At 38.2% G+C, this 27,944-nt stretch overlaps 3 protein-coding genes across 7 annotated transcripts in view; 1 reads left to right on the forward strand and 2 right to left on the reverse strand.

Moving 5' to 3' along the window:
* The window catches only part of PLEKHA3 (pleckstrin homology domain containing A3), a 29,550-nt gene extending 21,933 nt beyond the window's left edge, over nucleotides 1–7,617 (reverse strand). For both annotated transcript variants that reach the window (XR_008236114.1, XM_052793509.1), the window contains exons 1-4: nucleotides 7,386–7,617; nucleotides 3,233–3,349; nucleotides 1,630–1,785; nucleotides 820–956 (exon numbers count right to left, since the gene is read on the reverse strand). Coding sequence is in view for 1 of the 2 variants with exons in the window: in XM_052793509.1 (XP_052649469.1) it covers nucleotides 820–956; nucleotides 1,630–1,785; nucleotides 3,233–3,349; nucleotides 7,386–7,425 (450 nt within the window). In the remaining variant the exon portion in view is untranslated. The remainder of the gene's footprint in view (nucleotides 1–819; nucleotides 957–1,629; nucleotides 1,786–3,232; nucleotides 3,350–7,385) is intronic.
* A 75-nt stretch (nucleotides 7,618–7,692) lies between these two features.
* On the forward strand, nucleotides 7,693–12,916 carry FKBP7 (FKBP prolyl isomerase 7; the record flags this gene model as incomplete). Its single annotated transcript, XM_052793510.1, is given in 4 exon segments — nucleotides 7,693–8,114; nucleotides 9,715–9,866; nucleotides 12,098–12,231; nucleotides 12,551–12,916. Coding segments are annotated over 4 exon segments (870 nt in total), but the record flags the coding sequence as incomplete, so codon positions are not given.
* A 1,245-nt stretch (nucleotides 12,917–14,161) lies between these two features.
* PJVK (pejvakin) overlaps nucleotides 14,162–27,944 on the reverse strand; it is a 29,100-nt gene continuing 15,317 nt past the window's right edge. Inside the window, exons 1-8 of one of the 4 annotated variants that reach the window (XM_052793506.1) lie at nucleotides 26,737–27,879; nucleotides 26,572–26,636; nucleotides 23,685–23,859; nucleotides 21,306–21,501; nucleotides 19,612–19,753; nucleotides 18,764–18,881; nucleotides 16,302–16,406; nucleotides 14,162–14,919 (exon numbers count right to left, since the gene is read on the reverse strand). In XM_052793506.1, coding sequence (XP_052649466.1) covers nucleotides 14,618–14,919; nucleotides 16,302–16,406; nucleotides 18,764–18,881; nucleotides 19,612–19,753; nucleotides 21,306–21,501; nucleotides 23,685–23,859; nucleotides 26,572–26,586 — 1,053 coding nt within the window. In that variant the 5' untranslated portion in view covers nucleotides 26,587–26,636; nucleotides 26,737–27,879 and the 3' untranslated portion in view covers nucleotides 14,162–14,617. Of the gene's footprint in view, nucleotides 14,920–16,301; nucleotides 16,407–18,763; nucleotides 18,882–19,611; nucleotides 19,754–21,305; nucleotides 21,502–23,684; nucleotides 26,637–26,736; nucleotides 27,880–27,944 lie in introns of those variants that run through there. The other 3 variants (XM_052793508.1, XM_052793505.1, XM_052793507.1) reach the window with 3 other exon arrangements.

Genomic DNA, 27,944 nt, shown 5'->3' on the forward strand with positions numbered 1-27,944 from the left:
AAACAAATGTCACAGCACTGTAATATCTTTCTGACATTTGAACTTCTTTAGGGTATCAGCCAACAATGCCTTAACTTTTTTACTGTAAAGCTTGTCTCAGAGTGACTAACTGGTATCAGATCATTCAGTGAAATAAATGCATTGCAGCAGAATGTGTGAACAGCTTTATCACTCCAGCGGAAGGAGCCTGCAGGTCAGTTTCACCTTGCTGTAAATTGACAACAATTTGCTGTGTTGTGACTAAGGGTCAACCCCTTGCTTTGCCCTAAGTGGACAACAATATTGTCCACACGCTGCTGAAGAGTGTAAAGAATGAAGCCATTCATAATTTCCAGTACTAACTTTCACTTAAAAGCAGAAATACGAGAATAATTTTACTTGTGCATATTCAGAGACACTTATCTACACCGCAGGTTTCCAATATCTTTAACCCGAGTTTCACTGATAACAAAATGCAATACCCTCCTACACAAGGAAGTACAGAATGGACAAACGAGTTTGTTTCAACTACTCTGCCCATCATAGAGATGCAAAACAAGACAAATTATTGCATAACTCATATGGCAGTTTTTCCAGCCTTTTAACCAAATGACTCAATAACACAATTCCTTCCTAATGCATATTACAATTACAGTTAAATCATCTAGGTACTTTATGCACATATAATCACTGGTAGTATTATATACACAAAGCACTCAAAAATTGATCTTAGGTTAAATCTCCCAACATTAGGGAGATGAAAAAGGCATTAGATGTCAAGAGAAACTTGAGCTGTATTATATAATTAGGTTCTCCAATGGCATTCTAGAAATTCTGTACCTCAATGCTGGGAGGAGAGCGAGTCTCATCATGGTGAACAAATTCTTGTATTGTATGAACTTGCTGCATTAAAAGATCACAGTAGAGACGAAGTTCAGACATTTTGGTTTTAAGAGATTCATTGGTCTCACTTATTTCTATAAAAAAATAAAGGAAATATCAATTTATTGCATACGATGTATGCACACACTTTAACTTTTAAGCACTTTTCATTTAAATTTAAAAAAAAAATCACTTAAACTTTCACTTAATTTTGAGGAAAATTGGACTCTGCAATAAGTCAAGAACTGTACTTGAAGCAGACAACAGTTTATATTTTCGGATAACTGACGCTAATTTAATGATCATTAAGAAAGAGACACATTACTAGGAAACATAAAAGTTGACATCTATCTTAGCTGCAACATGATGTAGAAAAAATTTAGTGGATGAAATTTACCTCCACCACAGTGGTTGGAGATGGTTACCTTAAGCCATCCAAGAAAAATTATGGAAAAAACAATAGTAACTACGAAGAATCAAAACCACAGAAATTAAAAGGCTTCACAACAGCTACAAAGAGTATGTTTGTTCTTCTAATGATGATAAGTTGCTGGTATTTCAGCTTATTAAGATAGAAGAGGTCAATGGAGGTGACCTCTAATTCAAACATCAAGGGGGAATTTACCATATAGATGACTAGAAATAATGACGATTTATATTTAAAGACAATAATACTGACTTCCTACCACAATATTTGTACTATCATTATCTGAAAACAAGCATTTGAGAAAGTGGTAAGATTGTATATGCTCTAGGTAATAGACATACCTTTTTCTTTTTTTGTTCTGGTATCTGCTAAACAAGCTTTTGCACTGCCCAGTGCTACCAGCCACCTTTGCCTTTCGGCTGCATTAACTGCTTTCATATAGAAATGCTGTTCCCCTGGGATGATTAGCTCCATTCTTGTGTTGTCTGTTGCATGAACTTATGATAGAGGAGAAAAAAACAATTTTGAATAAAGAAAAACAACCTCAGCTCAGTAACAATTACCTATTAAAGACTGACCAAAGTATTTTAAAATGTTTATTACAATCCCACAGTAAATCACAATGTACCACTGCTAAATAACAAAAAGCCCCAAACTGCTCAACCCTTCTCCCCAGCATGCCTTCAAGTCAACAGGTAGGAACACAAGACACTGAACAGTGGCCAGACTCAAGTATAACGGGGTTCCCTTTCTGCATTAACAACATACTGCGTATGAATCTGTAATAACTGTTGTATTCCAAACTTGGTCTAAACATGGAAAACTGAAGATTTTTCTTGCAAGGACAAGTACTTATGGAGAACTAGGCTAGAAACTGAAATAATCTCCCTTCCAGACAACATCTGACTTCAGGTCGCAGAGTCCTAGAACCAAGAACTGAGGTGGACTTTGTTTAGAGTCTATTATATTCAATATTACATCTTTAACTGAATACTCTTCTGAGCTTCATGTTACTAACCATAGTTCCTCCAGACCCACTCCCCACTAGCCATGGATGCAGGAGACTGCACCAAATCCAGACTTCAACTATTATCTTTCCCTCACCAAAAGAACAAGATGACAAGCAAAATGAACAATGGGAATGGCCAAAAAATGGGATCTTCCACTTTACATCACTGATTTCATATATATCAAGAAAACAGTTAACAAAAAGGAGTTACCACATGAAAAATACTTGGTGGCCCATGTAAAATAAGAAGTCTCACTTTTTAATATACCAGTACCCATATCACAAGCCCAGTCATCTGTAGGTATCTGGAAAGAGGTCAAGAGTTGAAAGCCATGGAGAGTTAGACAATGCCTTGTTACTAGCCAAGGAGGTTGACCTACAGTTTAGAATACACTAAAGGCTAAACTCACAGTCTGACACAAACAGTTCACTTACTAACTCTAATACACCTATCACCTATGCATGTGGGCAGCTGCTAACAGTGACAAAAGTAAAAATGACTCAGGAAAACAAAAAACTAAAGATCTCTGATTTATAAGAATCTCCCCTATTGGGTCACTGCTGCTGCTCTTCTGAAAAACTAGCATTCATGATGCAGTCTCTTATCCCTGGTCATAAAAGGGAAAAGCAATAGAACTAAAAAACTACCTGAGGTAACTCCAAGCATAAGCCACATGCACACAACTATTTAAAACAAAAAGGAATACATGCTGGGTTCTAAATCTCAGAAGAGAGCTCTAACTGTCAAAAACATTTTTCTTTGTCACCACTTCATAATTCATATTCATTATTATTTGTGAACTATGAAGCAGTAACATTGGACTACAGATAAAAAAAGAGTAGGAAAAACCTGTGATGCAAAATATATGTTGGGTGATATTTTCTATTTCCCTGGCAGCTAAAATTTCCTCAAGCAGAAATCTATTAATTCTTACCTTTTATTTCACACACAGCCATCTTTATACTTCCTTTGCTGCCTTTGCAAACATCATCCTGTGAATCATAGTATGACAATATCCCATTGTCTAAAACAAACCACCGAGGCTGCCAACCTAGCGAGATCAAAAAACATGAAAAGGAAAGTTTAGTCTAATTACTAAACTGCAAATCAAATTGAGCTCTTTGCCTATTAAAACTTTTATAAAAAATACAAACATTAAACTATTCTTGTAATACACCAGGAAGTAAAGGATCTGCACAGTCTGAAGACCTGAGCCGTTCTATAACCAGACTAGTATTATATGGATATTTCACTCCCATTCTTTTTGGGTGCAAGATCAGCAGTATTTCAGTTTCACTATATTCCATTCTAAAGCAAAATTAAATTTGAATTTAACCACCAAGGAATCTTATTTTGAAGGCTGATAAATTACATACCTCTGAAGAACCATTCTCATTCAAGTATATTTTTCAGGTAGACTTCCTTAAGATTGTAGGATCTTATTTGTAAGATACAAATAAATGACTGATATCACCAACTGCTATGCTATGGTCTCCTCTGCCTACTGTATTTCAATGAAAACTTTGTATCTCAAACTTAACTATTGACACACCATTCTCTCTGAAAGTAGCCCAGCTCCATCGCTCAACAACAATTTAATGTTAAGCATTGTGCAGGGAACTGAGACATGGCTTGTACTCCTAGGTCCATTTGTGAGGACAGCATACACCAGCTCCTCTACTAAGGTTTTTACCAGCTTTGCATTAGCAAAATTATATAATGATCTCTGACTTCACTACATCCACAAAACAGAGCAGTTTATGCATAGATGCAAATATCTGTGAGAACTCGATACAGCATTACACCACACAGTAAATTACTGTCACGGGCCCACTTGGATTAAAGTATATTAGCATTCAGTTTGGGGGTTTTTTTTTCCCTTTTTCTTTTTTTAACAGCTATTTCATAAAACTCAACACTCATTGGAATAGATGCCTAATTTCTAATACTACTAAATGCAAACCATTTTACCTAATAAATCACCTTTGTTTCTAAAAATAACATAGATATAAAATAGAGGGATAATCTGCTCCTATTGTACAGCTGATCCTGACTGTGTAATTGTTATGCTCTACTGGAATATTTTACAACTCCACACCAAACTTTAACTTCCTGCTTGGCTTAGGGTTTGGAATGGCAGTAACTGTGTGGCCAAGAACTCGACGTATTTGGCGATATGATGGTGTAGTCCATGGTGCTAATCAACTGCCATTCCAACAGAGCAAGCTGCAGTCATCCAGCAGCAGTGTGTTGTAACACAGGCGGTTTAATCAGGTACCAGACTCTTGAAAATCAGCTAAAGGCTTCCAGACTCTTGAAAATCAGCTAAAGGCTTCACACTACTCACATTAAGTCATGCCAAGTTTTAACACTAATTCAAGAAGTATAAGACCAGGCCCCACTACATCATGTCACAATTCCATGATAAGGAAATAATAACCTGTAACTATTTTTTTAAATTTATTAGCTATAACAGCAAGGATCTGTGTCTTTCAAAATGCAGAGTGGTAACTAATAAGCAGATCCACACTCAGATATAAAAAGAGAATGAAAATAGTACAAACATTGAGGGATACCAACTCCCACAGGAAATATTTCAAATTGTATGTGTACATCGCCACTTCTACTCAAACAATATGCAGTCATGAAATGACTGTACTGAAGACCCTGTCCTGTAAAACGCAGCTCAGAAATACACGAATGTTTTTCTTCCTCCTACACTGTGTTGCAAAACATTGACTCTGTGCTGTCCTTGTCTCCTAAGTGCATGCACAGGTGGTAAGTCAATGCCTGTCTCAACAGTCTGATTCTGATAAAAAGGGACCCTACATGGATGATTATTCCAGCCTCACATTATGCTGGTATTGGAAAAAACAGAAGCAAAAGACTTAAAAGACTCCAAGTGCCTCACAGAAGCAAGCTAAAGAACAAAAACACCTCTTCTGATTTTAAATTGGGCAAACAGAGCGTCCTCTGTTTGACAAAATATTTAACAAATTTGTACTTCACAAATTCTTAGATGCACACGTATTATTTGAAGGGAAAAAAAAATAAAGCTGTATTTCTGGTTTGCTTTTAATGAAGGAGAAAACTAAATGTTCTCCACAATGCTTCAGCAACAATAACAAGCTCCTTTGCTGCTTGGCTTCCACTGTTAATGACAACAAGTACCACAGCCTATTTCTGGCTACAAACATAAATAGTAGAGTAACAAGGAAGTGGGTAATAAAATTTAAAAATGTCACTAATACGATTAGATTTTTTTTTTTTTTTTAATTTGCTGCCCTCCTATATTCTGGAAATTGTAGGGACACTGACATATTGTAATTTTGAAATGCAAGAGCAGATGCTCTCTGTTGGCCAGCACACACAGAAAGAAGGGTTCCGCAGTTTGCTATTTTAGAGGCCTACTGACTTTTAGCAGAAGTTAGCTGCGTAACTTCTACCTAACAGTCTATTGTGTGTACAGCATTCACAGTTACTGTTGAATATTTCCTTATTAAATAACAGACTTCAAATGGGAAGTTTACATCAAACACTACAAGGGCTCATTACCTGTGACCTTTTACTACAGTAACATTTTTGGTCACATAAGCAAAGGTGACAATTTCTATTCTATTTCAAAAAGAAACTTGTACTCATTATTTCTTTCAAAACCACAGTTTTTCTTATATGTGTTTTCTCCACATTTATTGTGAGGAAGTGACAAAAATGTCTTATCAAGTATCTGTTTAATCACAGTACAACTGTTCTCTTTCACCAGAAGGCCAGTATACGTGGACACGTGTTTGCTCTGAAAAATGCAAGATTATGCTCTGTACACTTCAATTCACAGCAAATGCACACAATCCTTGCCGTTTTCTAAACGCTCAGAATTGAGTTTCACACCACCCCACCTTCAAAATCTGAATATGCTGAAGCAGAAGAGCACACGTGAAGTGCCGAAGAACAAGGGGGCAAAGAAGATATTGCCGAAGCAGTCAAACACGAGGCCTGATTAAGCATGGTATATAACCCAACACCGATCTGCTCCGGAGGGACAACTAGTCCTATTACAGCATCAGAAGGAAAATCTGTTTCACCTTGACAGTACCACCTATCCGTTGCTATCTCCAGAGGGAGGTGTGGTATCTCTATTATGACACAGGATTAGGCAAACAAAACCAGAGCTTTGACGGCAAATGCAGGCACTTGGTGCATTTTTGTCTGCAGCACGTCTCAAAATACATTTTGTGAAACTTCACCCAGAACTAAATTTTTTTAATGTTTTTCAGGTTAGGGTACAGGAGCGCCAGACTCAAAAAAATTACCATCCAAAAGCAAATTAAAAGAGAGTTCAGACTTTTACATTTAGCACTGAAGATTGAAAGATGTAATCCTAAATGACTCCTCAACTGCAAGCAAGGATACCTTCCAAGTTTGTATGCTGCAAATTAAAGCCATTTCTGAGAGGAAACAGAGGTGGAGGGGAAAATCCCACAGCTGGGCCGCTAGAATAAGACCCTTCAGACGGCGTTTCCCTCCAGTCTGTCCCGTTAAGAGTCCCTGACTGACTTGACGAGGCGCAACCCAGGTCTCGGGTGGTACTTGGCCGCCCCGTTCCCAGCGGAAGACCGCGGGGGCCGGGCGCATTTTGGCCGTGGGGCTGCCGGGGCCGCGCCGGTGCCCGCTAGGGAGGCGCGAAGGGGCTCGGCCCGGCCGAGGCCTGCCGCCACCCCGCGCCACACACGCGGAAGCGCGCGGGGCACGGGGGGGGGCGCTGGCGACCGCCGTCACTCGCCGCCCCCCCCGCCCCAGCCCCCACAGCCGGCTGCCGGCGGGCCGCCTCAGGGGCGCCGGCCGCCTCCGCCGCCCGCGGCTCGGCGCGACGCTCGGCCGCTCGCCGGGGGCTCGGCTCTAAACGCCAACGGCCAACGAGTTCTCAGCCAGCGCGTCCAAAACGGCTCCCGGCCGCCCGCGGAGACGCCGAGACCCCCCGACGCAACAGCAGCGCCTCAGGGACGAGACCCAAGCCACCCCCCCCCCGGCGCCGCAAGGCCCCGGCCGCCCCAGCCCCAACCGCCGCCCCCCAGGCCCCCGCCGCCTACCCGCCAGGTAGTTGGTCCACTTGTACAGGACCCCCTCCATCGCTCAGAGCCCGACGCCGGGCCGCATCCTCCTGCTCCGCCGCGGGGAAAGGGCGGCCGCCGCGGGGGTGGGCGCTCCCGTCCCCGCCGCTACTGCCGCTACTACTGCTGCCGCTACTACTGCTGCTCCCTGCGCGGGCGGAGGCGGAGCCGCTCAGCTCAGGCGCGGCGGCCCGCGGCGGCCCCGGCGGCGCCACCCGCCCCGCGGGGCGCTCCGCATCTCCCATGCGCGCCCGGCCGCGCTCCCCCGCCCCCCAACACACCCCCCCCCGCCTCTCCCGTCGTTGTTTCCTGACGTCCCTTTCACTTCCTGAGCGGAGGGGGCCGGCCCGAAGGACCGCCCGCCCCGCGGCTGCCTGGGCCGGGCCCGTCTCTGCGTCCGGGGAGGCTGGGGCAGCGCCGCAGCGCGGGCCCGGACTCCCGCCCCTCGGCCCGGCGGAGACAAGTGCCACGCCGGCGGCCTCCTGGAAGCGAGATGGGCCGCGGGCTGACCCTGGTCGTCCTGCCGCTGGCCCTGCTGGCGGCCGCGGCGCAGGCCGAAGGCGGCACGGCGGCGGCGGCGGCGGAGGAGGTTAAAATAGAGGTGCTGCACCTCCCCGAGGTCTGCAGCCCGAAGAGCAAGAGGGGGGATCTGCTGAACGCGCACTACGACGGTTTCCTGGCCAGCGACGGATCCAAGTTTTACTGCAGGTGGGCCCCCGGGGCACCGAGTAGGGCGGAAGGGAAGGTAGGCTCTGGCCCGGCAGTGTACGTGGCACAGCCTGACCGCCCCCAGGAGCAGCGGGTCACAGCGTGGGCTGTCCACGCTAACCGCGTTAGCATTAGGAATTTCCCCCCATCTCAGCCTTCCTTTTTCCTCAGCCGAGTGTTGAAGGATGTAGGATTTACCTAGGGCCAAGAGGGACCAGCGCTGAGGTAAGCTGGAAACCAAAGCCACGCTTAAGACTGGCAGCTGTCGCCAGCGAAGGGGACCAGCTGGGAGGGTCGCTGAGAGAAGGTAGCCCACACCTCACGTGGGGAACCCCTTTGGCAAGGTGAAAAAAACCCCACCATGTTATCCCCTGCCATGTTCTGTGCTGTAATCTGGGCAGAAAAAACTCGGGTTTGGAGAAGGAGCTCCTGGTAGGGACGCAGACTGACTATTTTAGACAGAAACTTGAGTACTGCATGCTCTTGTACGTAGTTGGCATTGTGCAGGGCAGCCGTATTATGCTAGTGGTTTGCAGTCTTTGTGCCCCTTCCCTGCTGCTGCTTCCCTTCTGGATTTGTGTTGCTTTCCTCTTTGCCCCAGTGTTAGCATTTAGGCTTTTGCTTTTTCCTTTTGTCCCATCCATCTATCTTCAGGCTGTTTCAGCTTGGTTTAACTTGCTTTGCACAGAAACTGTTGTGCAAAAGCTTTATTTTTACAGTGCCTTGCTTTTAACGGTGGTGCATCCTACTAGCGAGGCAGGACTCAACCTGTGCAGAACTCTGGACGAGAGTCTTTTCTTTCCTTCAGATACCTGGCTCATTCCTTACCCATATTTGGACAGATTTTACAGGCAGTGGCGTAGTTTATTACAAAATCTTGATTCGTTCCCCCCACTTGTATCATTTAAGAAAAAATCAATAAAGGATAATTCTACATTTAACGGTACCATTTTACTTGCATTTTTTTTCCTGTTGAACTGACTGATTTTGGCACATACAGTGTTGCACTCTGGCTGTTGAGCTACATGCTGCTCAGTCGCTGTTCAGTGTAGCTCTCGTACTGGGGACACCTCATATAACTAGAAGCTGGCTCAAGCACTGAATATCTAAACTGAACAGAGTGGTGGGTGAGCACACAGTACCATAGCCAAGATTGCCAGGTTCCCCCAACACACCCATGCATGCCCCGTCCCGTCCCATTCCATCCTACAGTGATGTGAACTGCTGAAGACGTTTTTGTTTCCTAGTAGTGTATCGCTCCCAGTGCTCCTCTTCTCGCAGACTTCCTGCAGTGGCGCCTTGTTTCTGGCATGCAGTGTATATGATCAGGAAGATTGGATGTTCTTGTAAGAAGTTAGGGTTTTTTACCTGTTTTTTTTATTTCAAAAGGAGGTTGCCCCTCGCACATCTCAAGATTTGACCTTTAATTAACTATAAATATAGCAGAAAAACAGTGTTAATACTTTATGTTTTTGCACTCTAAACATTCTTGTGTTCTAATAATCTAATGTACATTTTTACTGACTGCTAATTTAAAGCTATTTTTATATTAAAAAAAATACTAAATTCACTGTTAACCACTCACAATTCTTTTTAATAGTCGGACGCAAAATGAAGGTCATCCAAAATGGTTCGTTCTGGGTGTTGGACAAGTCATAAAAGGGTTAGATGTTGCTATGATGAATATGTGTCCTGGAGAAAAACGGAAAGTGATCATTCCTCCGTCATTAGCATATGGACAGCAAGGATACGGTAAAAAAGAAGTTTTAATATTAAACTTTGTCTTTCCTCTGTTTGACCCTTTCAAACATACAGTATTGTAAGTGACTGTAAGAATTGGTGCTCCCATTATTTTTGGAGGCACTGAAGGTGATGACTGCAGCTAAGCAGCCTAATCCTGCTCATTCCTATGCAGTTTGAGTAGTCCTCATCATAGACCCACACTCAGGCCTTGCAGTTTGCATTAGAATTCAGTACATGGCACCTGATGTGTTTTTCCAAGTACTGCCATAGTACAAAAAATTGACAGCAAAAGGAAGATCTTCATGATTCATATCAGCATTTTTTGTCTTAATCTATTATATTCTATTCATGTTTAGTTTCTATTACTTGACTCCTACGTGCTTAGCCTTTTAATGACATTCTGCGTCTTCTGAGCAAAATGGAATGTAATCCAGTGGATGCCACAGAATTAATCTAAGTAGAAATAATTTGTTTAAAATACTGCTTACATCCTGGATAGTTAATAGATGATATCATCACATTACATAATAATTGCAACAGTACAATGCATGAAATCTGATTTGAATTTATAATACTTAAGTGTGCAGTCTACTGAAAAAAAAAAAGTTCCAGTCAGGAGTTTTATGCAGTGTTTCAGCACTCTTAATTGTAGATAATTTAAATTCAGCTCTGACTTGGGTATAGTAGTTTCTGTGTAAAAGGTAGCGCTCCTGCTCTGTAGTAATTGTTTGGTAGCGATACTATGTCAGAATTCCATGCACCAGTTTTGTCTTTCATACAATTCCATTGTAGCCAGTGAACTTTATTAGGAATAAATTTTTCCCCTTGAGCATAATGTTTAATAAGGAAGTCTCATAACAACAAGGAAAAACGCTGACACAAATAGAAGTATGTTCTTTAATACTAGTGTTAACTGTTTGTTCTAGGTAGCACTTCAAGAAGGTATTATTTTCCTACAGCATACCTGTCCTCTGTCTCAGCGTATTCCTGCATGCTGGGGAAGATGCCTGCCTAATCTTGAATTAGAAAAGATGCATGTGACTTTCTAAATCTTTACGTATCTTTCCTTTGTTGGTATGTATATTTGTGAACTATTGGCACTGAATTCTAGTATTGTATCTTTCTTTCTTTAGTAGTATACAAACCGTAATTTATATTCAGATATATTAAAAACTACATGTAAGATTAAAGCCTTTTGAACTCTGAAACCTGTCATTTTTACTGTGGATATTTTAGATGAGTAGTGTGAGTAATAGTTTTGTTTACCTTCTGTTTATAAACAAAGTAGATTCTTTAGTTGTTCTTCAGTTTATGAAGGACAGGCACAAGCTCAAAATTCTGTCAAAATTCTGAGGTTACAATGTCATGCTCACTGGCTTTGGCTATGAATAGAAGCAACTTGCATGTTTACATTTTAATTTTACGCTGCATGATTTCTTGATGCTTTTTTGGCACTACTTAAACCTCATTAGATTGTTACTGTCTCTCTTTGGTTCCCTTTTTTTGCCAGATGCATGGTACATTGACCTGTGTTTATAGGCAATGGTGTTTTTACATCAGATATGAGAAAATGCTTTGACACAGGAATAATGAAGTCTAACATGTTTTTTCAAAATACTCTACTAGTTTGGGGTTTTTGGGGGGGGGAGGGGTGAATCAGATGACTTACATTCTATTGCTTCTTTCTAATGAGATGTCTATTTTAAATGCTATTTTACATCAAGTTCTTTAACCATAGGTATAATTCATAGTAAGTTGGTAAAACCTGATATTGCCTGCTTGTTTCTTCAGACAGAAAATATATAGGAGCATTGGTCTATTACTGTAATCTTTTAAATCAGATTGCAGACATTGCAGAAGGCGTATGTCTTAGAATCAGTCTTTCAATCAGCCCCATCTTATGACAATATGTGAAAGAGTGAGAACTTTAGAAATACTTGTTTTTCATGATAACACAAACCTTTTCTTAATTTTTAAAAGTATCTGAATTGATATGAACAATATAATTTTGTTTCAGGGAAGTATATTGTTTGCAAATTTCTCTGAAAATCATTTACCTAACACAATCTGAATGATCTTCCTGTCTAGCTGTATAATATTTAAATTCAGAGTTTAATCTGAATATTAACACAGCCTTTTGTAAGAAAAAAATAAGACACTTCACTTGTAAATCTATCATATGTGTGATCTCTGACCACAGTGTGTGGTTTCTTAAAGGCTTTTTTTTCTTTTATTCATAGCACAGGGCAAGATTCCACCTAACGCAACATTGATCTTTGAGATTGAACTTTATGCAGTAAATAAGGGACCCCGCAGCGTTGAAGCATTTAATAAAATAGACAAGGACAGTGACAAGAAACTCTCTGAACTTGAGGTAATATGATGTAACTAATTTGGAATAAATAATTAATAAAACTGTAGGTGTACTTGCATCAGTGTTATCTTTACATGAGCTGCCTCTGCTGCAGTTCATCATGTAAAGCTTCTGTATGCTTACACAAGCTACACTGTGCAATGTTGAAATTTGCTTTGATTAATACATTAGTATGTCTCAGACTTGCTGGGAAGCAAACGTTAGACCTGTCTGCACTGGAGTCACAATAACTTACGTGTATACCCCAAGCATCCTTGAAGATAGCTGTTGAGTACTGGCGTAAAAGCCACAATGGTTGGACTTTTCTCTTTTCTTCTAGATAAGCCAGTATTTGAAAGAAGAATTTGCAAGAGATGGCAAAAAACGTCATCCCTCAGTCCATGATGAAATCTTAGCTGATATATTTAAGAAGAATGACCACGATGGAGATGGCTTCATATCAGCGAAGGAGTACAATGTCTACCAGCATGATGAACTCTAAGTACTTAAAAAAATGTTTGGCTGTTTTTGGGACACTGAATTTTAGATAATAATACTTTGTCACAGAATTTTTTGTATTTTTTTTTATAGTGGCATCTTTTTATAACTCTTAAGGTGACTGTAAAAATCTCATTTTTAACATTCAACTAATAAAATGTGTTAGATATTTCAAAAGAAAGAAATAAAATTGGAAAACACCATGATCTATTATTAGTGGTTCCTGCATCATGTCCTAAGCTACAGTATTGCTCAGTAGTCCTTCTCGTTGTGTAAAATACTGATGAAAATGATTATTTCTGTCCTATCAAGCACACAAAAATGATTCCAGTACCTGTGGACATAGTTGGAACATAACTTCTCAATCCTCTGTAAAATAAAGGGGGAAAACAGAATCCCAGGAACTTTAATTCATCAAACCTCTGCAGGCTCCTAGGCTAGCTTCTTGAGGAATTGTTGTTTGCAGCAAATTTAACTATAAAAGGCCTTAAAATAAATGAACACTGGCTCTGGAATGTCAAGATAAAAACACAAGTGTTTTTAAAGCAACTTAAAATAACCTCTTTGATGTAATATTAACATGAATAATTTCATGTTCATGAAAAAGCAGTATTTTAAGTGGATTTTTAAACTTTAACTTAGTAATTTTAATAAGCCAGTTTATTCAGCAGCACCAAGTTAAAAATCTCCACTATCATGAGTTACTTGGATGAGGTGGAAAGTGATGGGAGATACTCTATATAAACATAAGTAATTAATTGGGCATCATTCTGGTTTCTTTCACTTTGGAAAAATGCAAAGAAGTAGCAATAGTTAATAGACCGTAATTCAGGCTCATTAACTGATCTGCTTGTGCAGATGTCATCATAATACTTGTGTAACATAACCTTACTCTTTTCATGTGAAAAGCAATGGCTGTATTTATTTCAACATGTAATAATCAGATGTACGCAGTGAAAGTGGCAGCACAAGTAAAAAAGCTTCCATACCTGGGTTATCCTTAAAATCATTCTAAAAGGTAGAAAAATATTTTTTAATTGTTTTGCCAGTTTAAGATAGCATGGGGAGAGCATTAACAGTATACTAACCAACAGCACTCCCTCTCAGTTTTGGACACAATTCTGTAGTGCCCTCTGGTGTTTAGATTCTCAACAGATTTAATTTTCTGTGGTTGAGCTCGACCGGTTCAAGACCTTCACCCCTGAAGTCTTGTTGCGAAGGATGTAGTTCTGTTATTGTCATAAGCTTCCAAAACATTTTCTGCTAAGCAGTTTTTTCTGAACACATAAAGTCAAGAGCAGCTGTGACCTAAAATCCAAATGCAGAAGGTGAACTGGCTGGTACTTTTCAGTAATCTAAACAAACTGTTGACACGTGGGAATGGCATCCTAATATGAAATGCCTATCCCTAGTTTTAGTTGTTCCCTTTTGTAAATGAAACATTAGACTGAGCTAAGTTTTCGCATGTTTTTTAATCTGATACTTCAATTAAACATTCATGAGAACACTAAATTATTAACAAATATTCTCATTTTACCATCATGTGCCAGTGTAGATAAAGGCAACATTTTGGGGTTTAACAACAAATTTGTGTAAACAACTTACAGTAAGTTCTAGCATATATTTTGACATTATGAAGATTCAGTTTAAACGTACATTCTTCATTATCGTGATAATAAATGGAGAAGGTTCTAGAAAGAAGTAAAGCTATGTCAGGGAATGCATGAGGGCATTTTTAACTAAAAGGTCATTGACTGTGAAGCAAATAATTTGAAGATAATAGTGTAATAAAATGTTTTGCACTTTCACTATTTTGCATTTCAACAATTTGAGTCATATTTACTAACTCTGAAAAGTTTGTGGCACAGTTATGCTCATGTCTGCGACAACAGGCACTTACCTAGCTCAGTTACTTTACTCTCTTATGCCAGAGGTCAAAACAGGGCACAGCATGCAATCGTACGTACTTTTGTCCGTTAAAAGAGCACTCTAGGCAACCGTAGACTGTCTCCCTTTTAGAACTTCCCATTCCACAAAGGACACAGGGACCTTTAGGGATGTTGTTATTAAGTAAATTAATTCGGATATGAGACCCTTCTCTGAGATAGCCTGTAGAGAGATCAGTCATGCTTGCAGCTTTTTCATAATAATCTGTAAAAAGGTCCTCCAAATAAGCATCAGAGTTAGCAATGGTATCCACTACTCTTTTATCTGAAAAAGAAAGCACAAAAAAAAGAAGCAATGATTTGTCATTATGTTATGAACTGTTTACAAAACCACCTGTCAATGTAATTATGGAACTAACAAGTGATTCATGAAACCATTCTAAACATGCCAAGTTGTAGATTACTTCCCATCAAAAGCCCTGTGTGATGAAAATTTTTCTTTAATTTCTCAAGGCACTGACAAAAGCCAGAAATTTTTTGTATATGACCTATATAATTACAGTATTATTAGAAATACACCTAAAAGATAGGCTTGAGGCAGGTTTTTGAAAAATTGGTGCCAAATCAAATCACAGCTGCATACTTTCATGTTTAACCATTTTTATTTTTGCATTTCTAGTTTTATTTTCTAAAAATTGTAAATTTACTTTTTTTTTCCTAGTATTTACAAAAAAAAAAAACCCCAACCTACCAATACTTAAAAGGTTTAGAAAATTTGGAGGACTCCATGTTGACCTAGCAGATTTCTGAGCATCCAAATACCCCAGGAAGAAATCACTTTTGGAACTACCTACCGTCTTCCTCTCTCTTCAGGGACTGATTAGTTTAGACTGGATGACAAACTTTCAGGCAGCTACAGCTACTGAGATGTATCATACCCACTGAAGATTTATTTCCTTAGTGTGGACTGGAGCAGCACTGAAGGCTTGGTCCATAAAAGCCCTTTGATCAAGGACAGGATACAATGAGCAAGGACACCTGTACAGAGCAGCCCTTAGATGGATATGTTTACTGCTCAACATTTATCTTCACACTCAGATTTGCAGATTTCCAAAATACATAGACCGAGGAGTGTTAAAAGTATAGGATCTTGTTCTGAAGAAAATATAGCTACATACAGTGATACTCGGTTTTGTTGGATGTTGTGTTCATATCAGAACAAGAAAAGAGAACTAAGAAGGTATCTTGCCCATGTCCCTGCCATGTGAACATATAGCCTAAAGAGTACATCCAAATATTTAAATCAATATTGATTGATATTTAAACTTAAAGAGTTTGCCCTGAAATATTATTATAGATTATAACTTGTATTGCATAACACTAGCTGTAAATGGCAAGCATATGAAATAGGCTTAATGTTAACTGAAATTAGTTGTATAATTACTCCATACCAGTTTATCATCAGCCATAAATTTTTATTTTAAGATTTTTAATGAACAGCAATACCATAAATTTGTTATTTGTGAAAGAGATTCTCAAATATGAATTTTAATAATTTTACAATCATTTCAATACACAAGAAATTAAGAAAGATACATTTTCCATTTAAATTTTCTTCTTTAAATGTTCATCTTGCACACAAACAAACAGAAATACACTCTTCATGCATTAACTAAGCCACTTGGATATAAATATCAAAAGTCATACTTCGATGAAACAGATTACTCTTTAACCTCCTTAATTTGGTCAGTGAAGATGATCCAGATTTCTCTTTTTCAAATCCTCCTTTTGAAATTGGAGTCACACAGAGTTCTGTAAAAATTAAAAATAAATTTTTAGAAGAGCAAAATATAAAAGCAGTAATTGCACAACAGAGTTTAATATGCTTTCAAATCTATAAAGCTAACAGTGATTAAATTCAGCTTTGGTAATGGTTTTAATGGCTAGTAGCACTTTTTAATACAAGTCTGCCCATAGAATCAAGTGACACAGATTCAGTGGGAATTTTAAAATGTTGGTGGCTTTCAACATACATCGTCAGAGTTTGGTTTATACACAATTTATCGCTACGTTAAGGGACTAAGACAGGCAATATCATATAAATGGAAGCCCCACTTCTGAAGGAGAAACATTTCGATGATCTCATTTGAAACAAAAAATGAAAAATAATCAGCAAGGCTGTGAGTTCTGTAGTCATCTCTTCCAACACCAAATCAACTACTAAAATGGTTTTTTTTTTAAATAAAATTAAGTATCACGTAAGTTTCTATCCAAAACTTGAAAGAAAACCTTTAAAGCGAAATATAAGGATAATCAATTAAAAGGAACTGAAAAAACATGTTTTAAACTTTCTCAGTTGAGAATTCTCTTTAATTATGCAAATACAAACATCAGCTTCATTGATTATTTCACTGATAATGACTTCAGGAAAAACACTGTGCGTGTACCTACCATTGCATAAAGGCAAAATAAAATTAAAACACTTCTAAAACTGAAACTAATGTTGAGCATTATGGAAGTGAATATAATGAACTACCATACTGCATTATTGCTTTTACTTTTAATCCAGTAATTATGCCTGGTTTGGAGTATATTTAAGGTTTTTATAGAAGGGTAAAGGTATTTCACGGTTCAGTAAAAAGGTGCTTTACATTGCAGAGTCATGGAAATTTTATACTGTGTATGCCAAACGGTATGGAGCTATTTGCAACTTTTAAAAAATAGTGCTGTACAGATCTGCAGAGACAGAGATTACTTCCCTAACCAGGTCTTTTATCTTGCTATTGTCGTGGTTTAACCCCAGCCAGCAACTAAGCACCACGCAGCCACTCACTCACTCCCCCCCACCCAGTGGGATGGGGGAGAAAATCGGGAAAAGAAGCAAAACCCGTGGGTTGAGATAAGAACGGTTTAATAGAACAGAAAAGAAGAAACTAATAATGATAATGATAACACTAATAAAATGACAACAGCAATAATGAAAGGATTGGAATGTACAAATGATGCGCAGTGCAATTGCTCACCACCCGCCGACCGACACCCAGCCAGTCCCCCGAGCGGCGATTCCCCACCCCCACTTCCCCGTTCCTATACTAGATGTGACGTCACATGGTATGGAATACACCGTTGGCCAGTTTGGGTCAGGTGCCCTGGCTGTGTCCTGTGCCAACTTCTTGTGCCCCTCCAGCTTTCTCGCTGGCTGGGCATGAGAAGCTGAAAAATCCTTGACATTAGTCTAAACACTACTGAGCAACAACTGAAAACATCAGTGTGTTATCAACATTCTTCTCATACTGAACTCAAAACATAGCACTGTACCAGCTACTAGGAAGACAGTTAACTCTATCCCAGCTGAAACCAGGACAGCTATTTACAGAAAGCCACAATGATATAGAGAGTCAGGCAATTCCTGAAACAGTTAAGTGACGCTCACAGAGGTTCCTGTATTTAAGTACCTGTGAATCTGGTGGTTAAAACTTAAGCTAACATTACTCTAGTCAGTAGGGAGTTTTGCATTTGATATTATCAAGTACTAGATCAAATCCTAAATTGACTTTCTGGTTTATTACAAACAATGTTGATAACATTGATAATGTTATAGACCACACTTTAATTAGTGCAAATAATGTAAATACATAAGCGCGATCCTTTTCCCAAAAGGATAAAAACTTAGAGGAGTTATGCAATTTTTTTAATTAGTTTCCAGTAATTGTGATTATTTCTTCCTAAATATCTTCAGATACCCATATGTGGAAAAAATGTTAGCTTAGTTTAGAAGTTCTGCACGCTCTCTTCTTTACTTGGGTCTTTACTTGCCTATTTTATGCAAAACTCATCAGATGGTCTCTTAAGCCTGTTCCTTACAGGCTAGAAATACAAGGAAGTGATTTTTTTGTTCCACGCAAGTGTGGGGTTTAAAAAAAAAAAAATCACAAAATCATACTTAACTTTTAAAAAAATGTTTCCACGACAGACTATTTTCTAGCACTTGCTTTGTTTATCTTCTCAAGAATTGTCTCCCTTAAAAAGTCAGACTACTTATGTGCATAAAATTAAAGCATACCATTGTAAGGGATCTGGGCTTATGTATATCAAGAGCAAGAAAACAGTTTTAAAAACTCAGATCATTATAAATAATAGCAGTAATGACAGTAATTCACATCACTTACCGAAATTACCATCCAAATGAATATAAAGTTCAAATACACTAAAAGCAATAGTCGTATGCGCAGGAAAAACAATGGCTTTGTCCCTCCCTTTATAATTCTGATCTTCAATAATGTGAAACTGTAATTTAGAAAAGCATCAAAAGAAAAAAAGTTACAAATTGAAATGGAAAATTAAACAAAATAATATCTTTACTGTATATATTGAGAATTATAATGCCAGGAGGAAGCTTTGAAATTGAAGATCAAATTTCACAACTAAAGAATTTTCTATTAACAACTTGCATTTTAATAAAGTTTGATACAGAGCTAGTAACTTAACTTGCACCACTCATTGAAAATTATGTGAATGATTTATAAATACTAGTAATGGGCAAACCTCAGAAGATTTGTAGGTTCAATTATTCAAACACACTGAAGAGAGACAGGGAGGAAGAACATAAGACAGGGAGTAAGATGCCGACCCTTGAAATAATAACATCCTGAAGTTCCAATGTGTTATAGATGATGAATACAATAATGAAAGCAATAATGAAGGATAGGTTATACATTTATCGGAGATTCAAACTAAGAAGTAGTAAATTCCACATTTTTGCTGAGGCTTCACCCAAAGCAATGGCTCATTGTCTAGCCATCCTTTCATGCATTTCCCATGCCTCAGTCACATAAGCAATACTAACAACAGACCAACTTCTAATTCAGTTTACATCAGTGCAATAACACTGACTGACTTCAGATTTTTTCTGAGCTTCCATCAGTAAAAATGCAATTAAATCCAACCATAACATTTAGAAAAATGAGCTTTTTACGTTTGTTCATTTAAGTTACAGAACTTTGTCGAACATACTTACCCTCATTGTCTCTCCACGCATTCCAGTATGAACAGTTAATGAGCACTGCCTTGTAGTTCTAATACTTTCCATGACCACGCACAAAATTTCCATCCTACTTTTTCTTGATTGATGGACTAGACAATGATCAAAGTTTATCTTTCTAAAATCAAGAGGGAGGCAGGAAGGAAATTCAGAGATTATTAGCAATTTACAAAGCAGCTAACAGAATTAGTAACTTTAAATCAGTAAATAAATCACCGTAAGTTCTGTCTCACAGCAGTAAAACAACTGACTGAGGAGGTCTCTGGAAACTTAACACCGATTTATAGTGTTTGGGAACAGAAGCACTAAAAAATTCAAGGAAAGCCAGTAATGTACAAACATTAGGGAGGATATGTGGGACACCCTGGAAAATTCCAAGTCTGTCCATCTGACGCTGTTCTTAGTGACAGTAGGGAACTGTCAACACACCCTACTTAATAACAATTTTTTTTAAAGTGATATAATTAATGTCAGTCAGTAAGAATTTATGAAAAATAGACAGTAAAAGCAATAGCTCTAATGCTTTACCTTTGGGCTTCTATAAAGCTTATGATGATGCAATGTTTTGGTTAGAAGCCTAAATGATACCTATACAAGCTGGCATACACTCAATGGATTAAAAACTGGTTAACTGATACGTGTCAACTATAACTGAAAAAAACTGTATCACTTGTAAACATGGAACAATCATGAAACAAGTGTTTGTAGAAGAATTTCTACAGGCATAGGCTCTTAGTTCTATAACATTGAATATTTTTATCAGCAGACTAGGACCTTTTCCTCCACCCCCAATTATTAATGATAATGTTTGGAGGTTACAAAAAACCAGGAAAAGGTAGGTACAGAACATGAGAGGTTACAGATACAAAATGACATGCACTCTTTGGTAAATAACTACAAGGAAACAATATATATTTGAAAATACCAAATGTCACATCATGCATAGTAAATAATTTACTGGGATGCAACACTGGGATTCACTGGGATGACATTGTGGCCAAGGGATAATCTTTGAAATATAACCTAGAGAATTACACCTAGAATTAGTCATATCATATTTCTATGTGTTTGAGATTTGTGCTAGCACTACAGGAACACCAAGTTCAGTTTCAGCATCCACAGCTCAAGAAGGGTGTTGGAAAAATGGAGACTGCATTTAGAGAAGAGCCACAGGAGGTTACGAAAAATTGAAGTAGATAAACCTACTTTGCTTTTCAAAGAAAAGGCTATGTAATAACCTCATAAAACCTTTAAGTACCTACACTGGCAATAATATGTATGGCTCTCTAGTTCATCACACAAAGGCAAAGAAATCTTAATTCTGAAACTTGAAGTTGGGTAATATAATTCAAAGTAAATTTCAAATTTTCAACAGTATGGAATAACATAGATAGGACCTTGGATGGACTCTTCTTCTCTGGATTTTTTTTTTTTTTCTGGAAAGATGCACTGTAATTCAAACAAAAATTAATCCAGAAAAATTCTACAGTCTGTGTTATACAGAAGGTCATGCGTTTAATCCCAGTGATCCAACCTGAGACTCTTGGAAAATATCAGATGGTGACTGCTATTGATTGGCTAAAAATAATCAAAACCTAACCATTTCAGAGGTTCAACCTAACTGCATGAAATACAATTATGGAACCAGAAAACAAAAAATGTAATATAACCTTGTAGTAAGTTCTTTAAGTAATGTTGGTACTTCAACCTCATGTTTGGTCACTATGCCAAACGAAGCTTTAAAGGCAACAGAATCTGATCCAGCAACATCAAAACCAACATCATTCATTATCTGATTTCCTCTTCTACCATTAAGCGAAACATCTGATTTGTCTTCATAGTTGAGCAACTGGTAAGATGAGACACCTGAGTAAAAGAAGATAACCGTTGTGTGATGAAAAGTCTGAATGCACTATTTTTACACAGCAAGAAGAGAATAAATGGTACTGTTCCTACTGTGCTTAACCATTTTGATGTGAAATTCAGAGCTACATTGAGCACTTATTTATCGGTGTTACTGCTGATGACTAATGGAAAGAGAGCACATAGGGGTCTGCAGGATTTCTGTGCCTCTCTCTGGCAGGGTTGTGCCTGTGCTCCTGCATGTGATATGTCCTGGGCATGAAATGGTGATTAGGGCTATTTCTACATTTCTACATTGTTATTTTCCTAAAGTACTTTCACCTGTAAGTACGCTGTTGGTACTTGTATAAACTAGACATGTAGCATGTTCTAGGTTTAATGACAGAGGCTCTGAAACACAAAATGACTTAGTGAAGGCCACACAGAATATTAAAACTAGGAAGAAAATGAACGCCGCTGTGTGTAAAATAGTATTAGTGAATTCTGAATTTTGTCTAGATGCAGTACAAATGAACCTAATATTTCTTCTTTTTTGCAATATGTGAATGACATGGGTGTGCCAGTAACATTAACTTTGCCTTTTACCTGACATGTCACAATTAGAAAGACTTACCGCACTTTCCATGTATGCCTGATGATTCCAGGGACAATGTCAGTTTATTTTGAAGGAAAACAACAGATTATTTCTGACTTACTTGAAAGTTTTCATCGATTTATTGTATAATCAAAGGGTAGGTGCTGAAACATTTCTATAATGCTTTCTTTATAACCTTAAATACATGTTACACTAACAGAAAAACGTTAGAATGCATTGGTTGCCAAATTAAAATGAATAATGCAGGTAGAACACAGGGATTAGGCATCCAAACACATTTGAGAGTCTGGGGTTTACTCCTTTTTTTTTTTTTTTTTTAAACCTTTGAAGCTTTTAGGATAAACTGACATTACAAAGTCACCTAGTATAAATCCTGTTTCTTTATTTTTAACCAAAAAAAAAAAAAGTTCATATATTTTTCATAATTCTAAAAAGACTGAAAATGTTTGTATTTGTCACATATAAAAGGAAATTCAATTACAAAGTACTCTGCTTACATTAAAAGACAACACTTTCTGCACATGACATCTAACCTTTACAGAAAAGACTAGTAAGGTTTTGTGAGACTTTCAATGAGATTTTGCAACCTTTTTCTCTGACTTTTTAATGAGATTTTTCAATTTTTTCATTCAGGACAAGACAGCTGACTTGTCCTGAATGTAAGACTAATAGGATTAGTAGGATTCCAATTTTTTTCATCATGCTTGCATCCTGGCATCACTCCTTTGTGGGGTCAACTGGTATTTCTGTCTTCTTGTGCTCATACTGGTTTCTCCTAGTGGAGTTTTTAATTAAAGCAATCGTGCAATTAATGCAATCAATACTTTTGTCAAAATGGACCTTTTTTCAAAAGAAAATAAAGCAATAAAACTGTTTTGGGAAAACATAGCATGTAGACAAGAATTACACAGACTTTTCAAAGAAAGGTATGGGAAAATATAGGCAGTATAGTTCAATTCTGCACCTCCTAATTCTCATAGAATCTCCTCAAAAAATTTCTGATATTGCATAGCAAAGGCAATTGAAACACAGTTAAGCTCTTTAAATACACAAAAAAAGATTACAAATGTGGAAAAAAAACTTATGGAAATCCAATTACTTCAGTCAGATTGCTGTTATTGTTAAATGCTTCTGCCTGCGCAGAGCCCAGCTGAACACCAGGGATTACTAGCATGGGAGAGCTGCAGAACTGAGGCCATGCTTGCATACTTAAAAGCAAATATATGGAGAAAGGTGAACATTAACAACAAATTTTAAGCAGCAATTAATCAACATACATCAATACATCTATCAAGAATCTGTTATGAAACTGAATTTGTTTCATATTAGTGCAGAAAATATCAAGGCTTTTTAGTATAGTTGACTTTTTTTTTTTACTCTTTTTCCAGAAAGTCCTTTTTTTTCTTTGAGTTGTTTTTGTTTGACTTGTACTTTTTTCTTAAATATTTATTACATGACTAAGCAAGACAAATTTTACTAGCCATGTACTAAAGAACCATCATACTACCTGCACAGTTTAAACTATGTCTACTGTTCCGTATTTACTAAAAAACATGCAATTTTCCACTTTGAAGAAAGATAGAAATCTTACCTGCAGAAATTTCTTTCTCCCCTTGAAGAATGTCTTTTAATGTGAAAGGTGTTGAAGCAAATTTAGACTTTTTTGAAAGCAAACATTTTCTTTTCTTAATCACAAGGCTCAGAGGTTGGTATTTATCAGCTTCACTGAGACTGGGCACTGGAACTAGTCTTCCTCCATCACCAACCTGTTTAACAAAGTTTTTGGTTGCAGCAGCAAACATATTATGACATTAGTAATGATAATAATAAAAAGCTCTGTATCAAGTGTAACTTCCAGACATCAATCCCATGTTCAATTCTTTTTACAATGTTCTTTCAAACAAATTAACATGTTGGGTTTTTTTTTTTTTAAAAAAAAGCAGCTGTCACACTGGGTTTTTTAGATCAATTTATATTTTACTTGGAAAGAATCAACAGCATCTTAGCTACCAAGCTTCTGTGGTGCATTGCTCGAGACTTCTCTCAAAGACCTTCAATTAAGCTCTCTAATTCTGTATGATGAATAATGAATTACCAGCGTAAACTGATAGGGAAATGGTTGCCCTTTCCTTGGCAGTTTAATGCCAATGTTTGAAAACAAAATTTACAATCTTAGAAACAGAAGACAGTAACTGCTGCAACCCTCAGCTTCCCGTTAGGAGTTATTGATGTATTACTGTTTATCGGGTCCTTGGTGCAGCTGAATTCTAGTGTTTTACCAAAACCCAACGAAGCAGCCCAGATGTGCTCCGGGAGACCGCCTGACTTACACATTCGTGAAAGCTGGTAGTAGGTCTACTGCGACGGTATTGCCTTTCAAGAGCAGTTGCATAATCTACCTGCAAAAGCTCAGCTGGGGACTAAGTGGTACAGAGGTCTTTGGGAACACCTGGGCCAAAGCGTAAGATTAGAGATGGCTGGGCGCAGGGGGGAAACAGCAGTGGGCTTTCATTACATGTTATTCTTCTCCTGTGGACTCAGCTGTCTGTGACCCAAAAGCTAGTTTTGAGACAGGCCAGCTGCACGTATTTGGCTTAGAATACTGAGAAATTCGCTAAACTGTGAGAATCGTGCAAAAAATAACAGTAAAATTGCAGACAGAAGTGAGATTATTGATATAGGATTAAGGAGCAGCTCAAGGATCCAAGAGGGAAAGCACCGGTGTAAAGATACAAAATTGTAAAGGGGGAAAAAGAGTCAGTATACAGCACCGTGGAGGATCTGTGAGGGAGGCAGCAGGAGCTGACCCGTCCTCATGTAAACAATGACTTTACTTTCTTGCAAGAGTGGTGAGCATAAAACTGCTAAACCTTGTAGCACATCTTCCAGAGACTCCTTTTGCAGTTACAGTAGGTAAAAAAAACATCAGCCACAGGCTTGTAAAGCTACACTTTAATATGATTATTATTCCTGGTTCCAAGGTAAAAACTTTTGTTTGGTTGGTTTTTCTTCTAAGTAGGGTTTTCACATGAAAGCATTTTAAGGACTGTTTTTATAATATGATCACTTATTTAATAATTTAACATGTTTCAATTTAGTCCTTTCCAGTACTTCTGTAGCTATTTTTAAACATTCAGACTATCAGGAAATCCAATAAAAAGGCAAAACCAGGAGTATATTACCTCAGCTACCTAAGATGAAAGGAAAGGCTGCTGGCACTTTCTGCTTACTCTAGAGGGTGCTGAAAAATCAAAGCTGATTATACATAGACTTTGAACTGAAATCATGTGAAATGCTGGAATTCAGTCTGACTGTAATTGATATTACACTGCACTAACAAAAAAACCCTGTACATATTTACTCAATCAAAACACATTACATAACTTAAAAGGTTTTAAAGGGAAGGAAAAGCTAAGGAAATTCTTAAATTACAATTGCCCATTCAGTCTTGATTTAGATTTATCCTGTATATGTCTTATAACTGTTTGACAGGATACTATTTTTTCTACATGTTATTAAGCTCAGCTGGCACTATTTATTCAACATGTATTTGTGTTTCTCTTGCTTAATATGTGGTCATAGATCATACTCAATCTGAACCTAGCACTAATTTTGATAACAAATAGTTTCATTTGATACGTTTACATGGTACTCCTGTTACTCTAACACCCTATAATCCACCATACATGCTGCAGCAGCTGTTTGTAGCGCCCTCATGCCACAGGTCAGAGAAAAGGAGTGCAACTACATTCACATTGCCATGTTCAGAGAACATTAATTTTGCGCATCCAAGTGAAGAAACCTAAGATATTTCCCCTGCGCCTCCAGTACTAGGCACTTTTGTACTTCGCATACAAGTGTACTTACGAACTTTCAGCATTTCTGCGGCCCTGGAGCCCTCTCATTTTGGGCAACCAATAAATGAAAAACATGCTGTGCATATGTTCTGCCCAAGTCAGCACTTGAATAAAAAAAATCTTGCCTTGTCTCTCCAAGCTGCTCACATGCAGGTTCAAGGCTACCTCTGGGGAGTGCCAGGGCTGTAACCTTCTGTACCCCTTAGCACAGAGCCACATGACGATAGTGACAAGGCATCCCATCCGCCTTCGCTATGCAGGTTCCTTCACAGAAGAACAAAAGGACTTTTCTAGCCCGATCTTAGCCCACCTTTATACACTGCTGGAATGAGGTCAGACTTGAACCCTCACCATGACCCAGGCACCTTTTTAAAAAACAAATGAAAAAATATGACCAAAAAAGATCCCGCCCCCCAGATTGCCTAGTATCCATCTATGATGACCTTTGTTCTTAAGTGAGCCCCCCTGAATCATATATGAACTCGTTGGTATCAGAGACAAAATTATTCCTCCAGTTTTCCCATTTTCTCAATCATGAGAACACACTTTCTTTGTGTTACCCCTTCTCTCTTTAATTGTATTCCCTCTGACTCTTGTAAATAAATAAATCAAGACTCTTACTGGCAGAAGCCTCATCTGCTGATTCCTCTGCAGAGCAGGTTCCTCTATAGTTGGAAGGTGGAATTCTGTGCAAGAAAAAGTATGAAGTGATGTAAAGATACAACATTCTACTTTTACGGGATTTTAATTGATTAACTCTAGCTTAACTCTGCTCTCTGCTCCTACCATGCTCTTGTTCTGCTTCTGTTTGAGTTGTCCGTCCCCAGTAGACTGAAGGTGTCTGTAAGTTTGCCTACGGACATCACAAGCCTCAACACGGAGAGCAGTTTCAAGGTAGCTTATCCAGCTCTGTGTTCTGCAGTTTCTTTGCTGTATATTCACCTGGGATAAATAGCAAGATAGTTTACTTCATATGCAAGATGGGTTCTGTTTCTTCAGAATGGGCCTTAGTCATGGAGTAGTAACAGAGCAAGCAAGTATTAGCTACATATAGCTGAGAATTTTGATGCTTAAATATTGTATTTTTTCATTACATCATGTTGATATGAACCTGAAGATTATTTAATAGTAAAATCTAGAGGACAGTCCTGCTTTCTGCATAAACTTTGAGAATGCAGAATGGTTTTAGTAGTTATTAGGTAACTCCATAATGATTTTTGTTTTATTATTAGATAGTTATGCCACATTATCTCTGCAGGAATGTTGAATACCTATAATTATGGGGTGTCTAAAGATGCATTTATAGGCTGACCTAAGGTGCGTGCAAGCTAGAGGCTTGCCCAAGGAACTGAAAATGTGGAATTATCTCACTAATTTCAGTCCAGAAATCTAGAATCATCTGCAGATGATTTTGATGTTTCTGTAATCCACATGAACTGATCTGATTTTAATTTGTTTCTTGTCAGAGTCAACCATATCATAAAATTAGTATGATTAACCAGTCAGTTGAGGGGAGAAAAGTCATCTTAAGTGTTAACTGACTGGATAAAGTGAGTTGGTGTTTCACTTGAAAGGGTTAAGCCACATAGTCAGTAGCAAATTATGTTGGTAATTTGTTTAATACCTTCTTAGTGTACAAAAAGGTGCCATCAATTGCCAGACCACCTGACTTAAGTGCCTCTGAACTATATTACATTTACCTACAGATCTTTACAAAAGAACAAGTGCAAAAATTTAACACCTAAAAACCAGCAAAATAAAGTGCTACTGAAAAAATTACTTGCTAAATTCCGTAACTTTCCAGCAGATGGCAGGAGCATTTCCCTAGAAAGGAAGGCTCTGTGCAATATAGATCCTGTTATATTTCAGGAGGTAACAAAAGTAACAATTTATGGGACCAAATATGGTCCTTATTAAATATATGGGGGTTTTTTTACTACCTAAGTGGTTTTAACAGCGCTTGATGTTTTGTTTTGTTTGGTTTTTTTTTTGCA

This window comes from Harpia harpyja, chromosome 7 (assembly GCF_026419915.1).
Source record: "Harpia harpyja isolate bHarHar1 chromosome 7, bHarHar1 primary haplotype, whole genome shotgun sequence".
In the NCBI taxonomy this organism is placed as follows: domain Eukaryota; kingdom Metazoa; phylum Chordata; class Aves; order Accipitriformes; family Accipitridae; genus Harpia; species Harpia harpyja.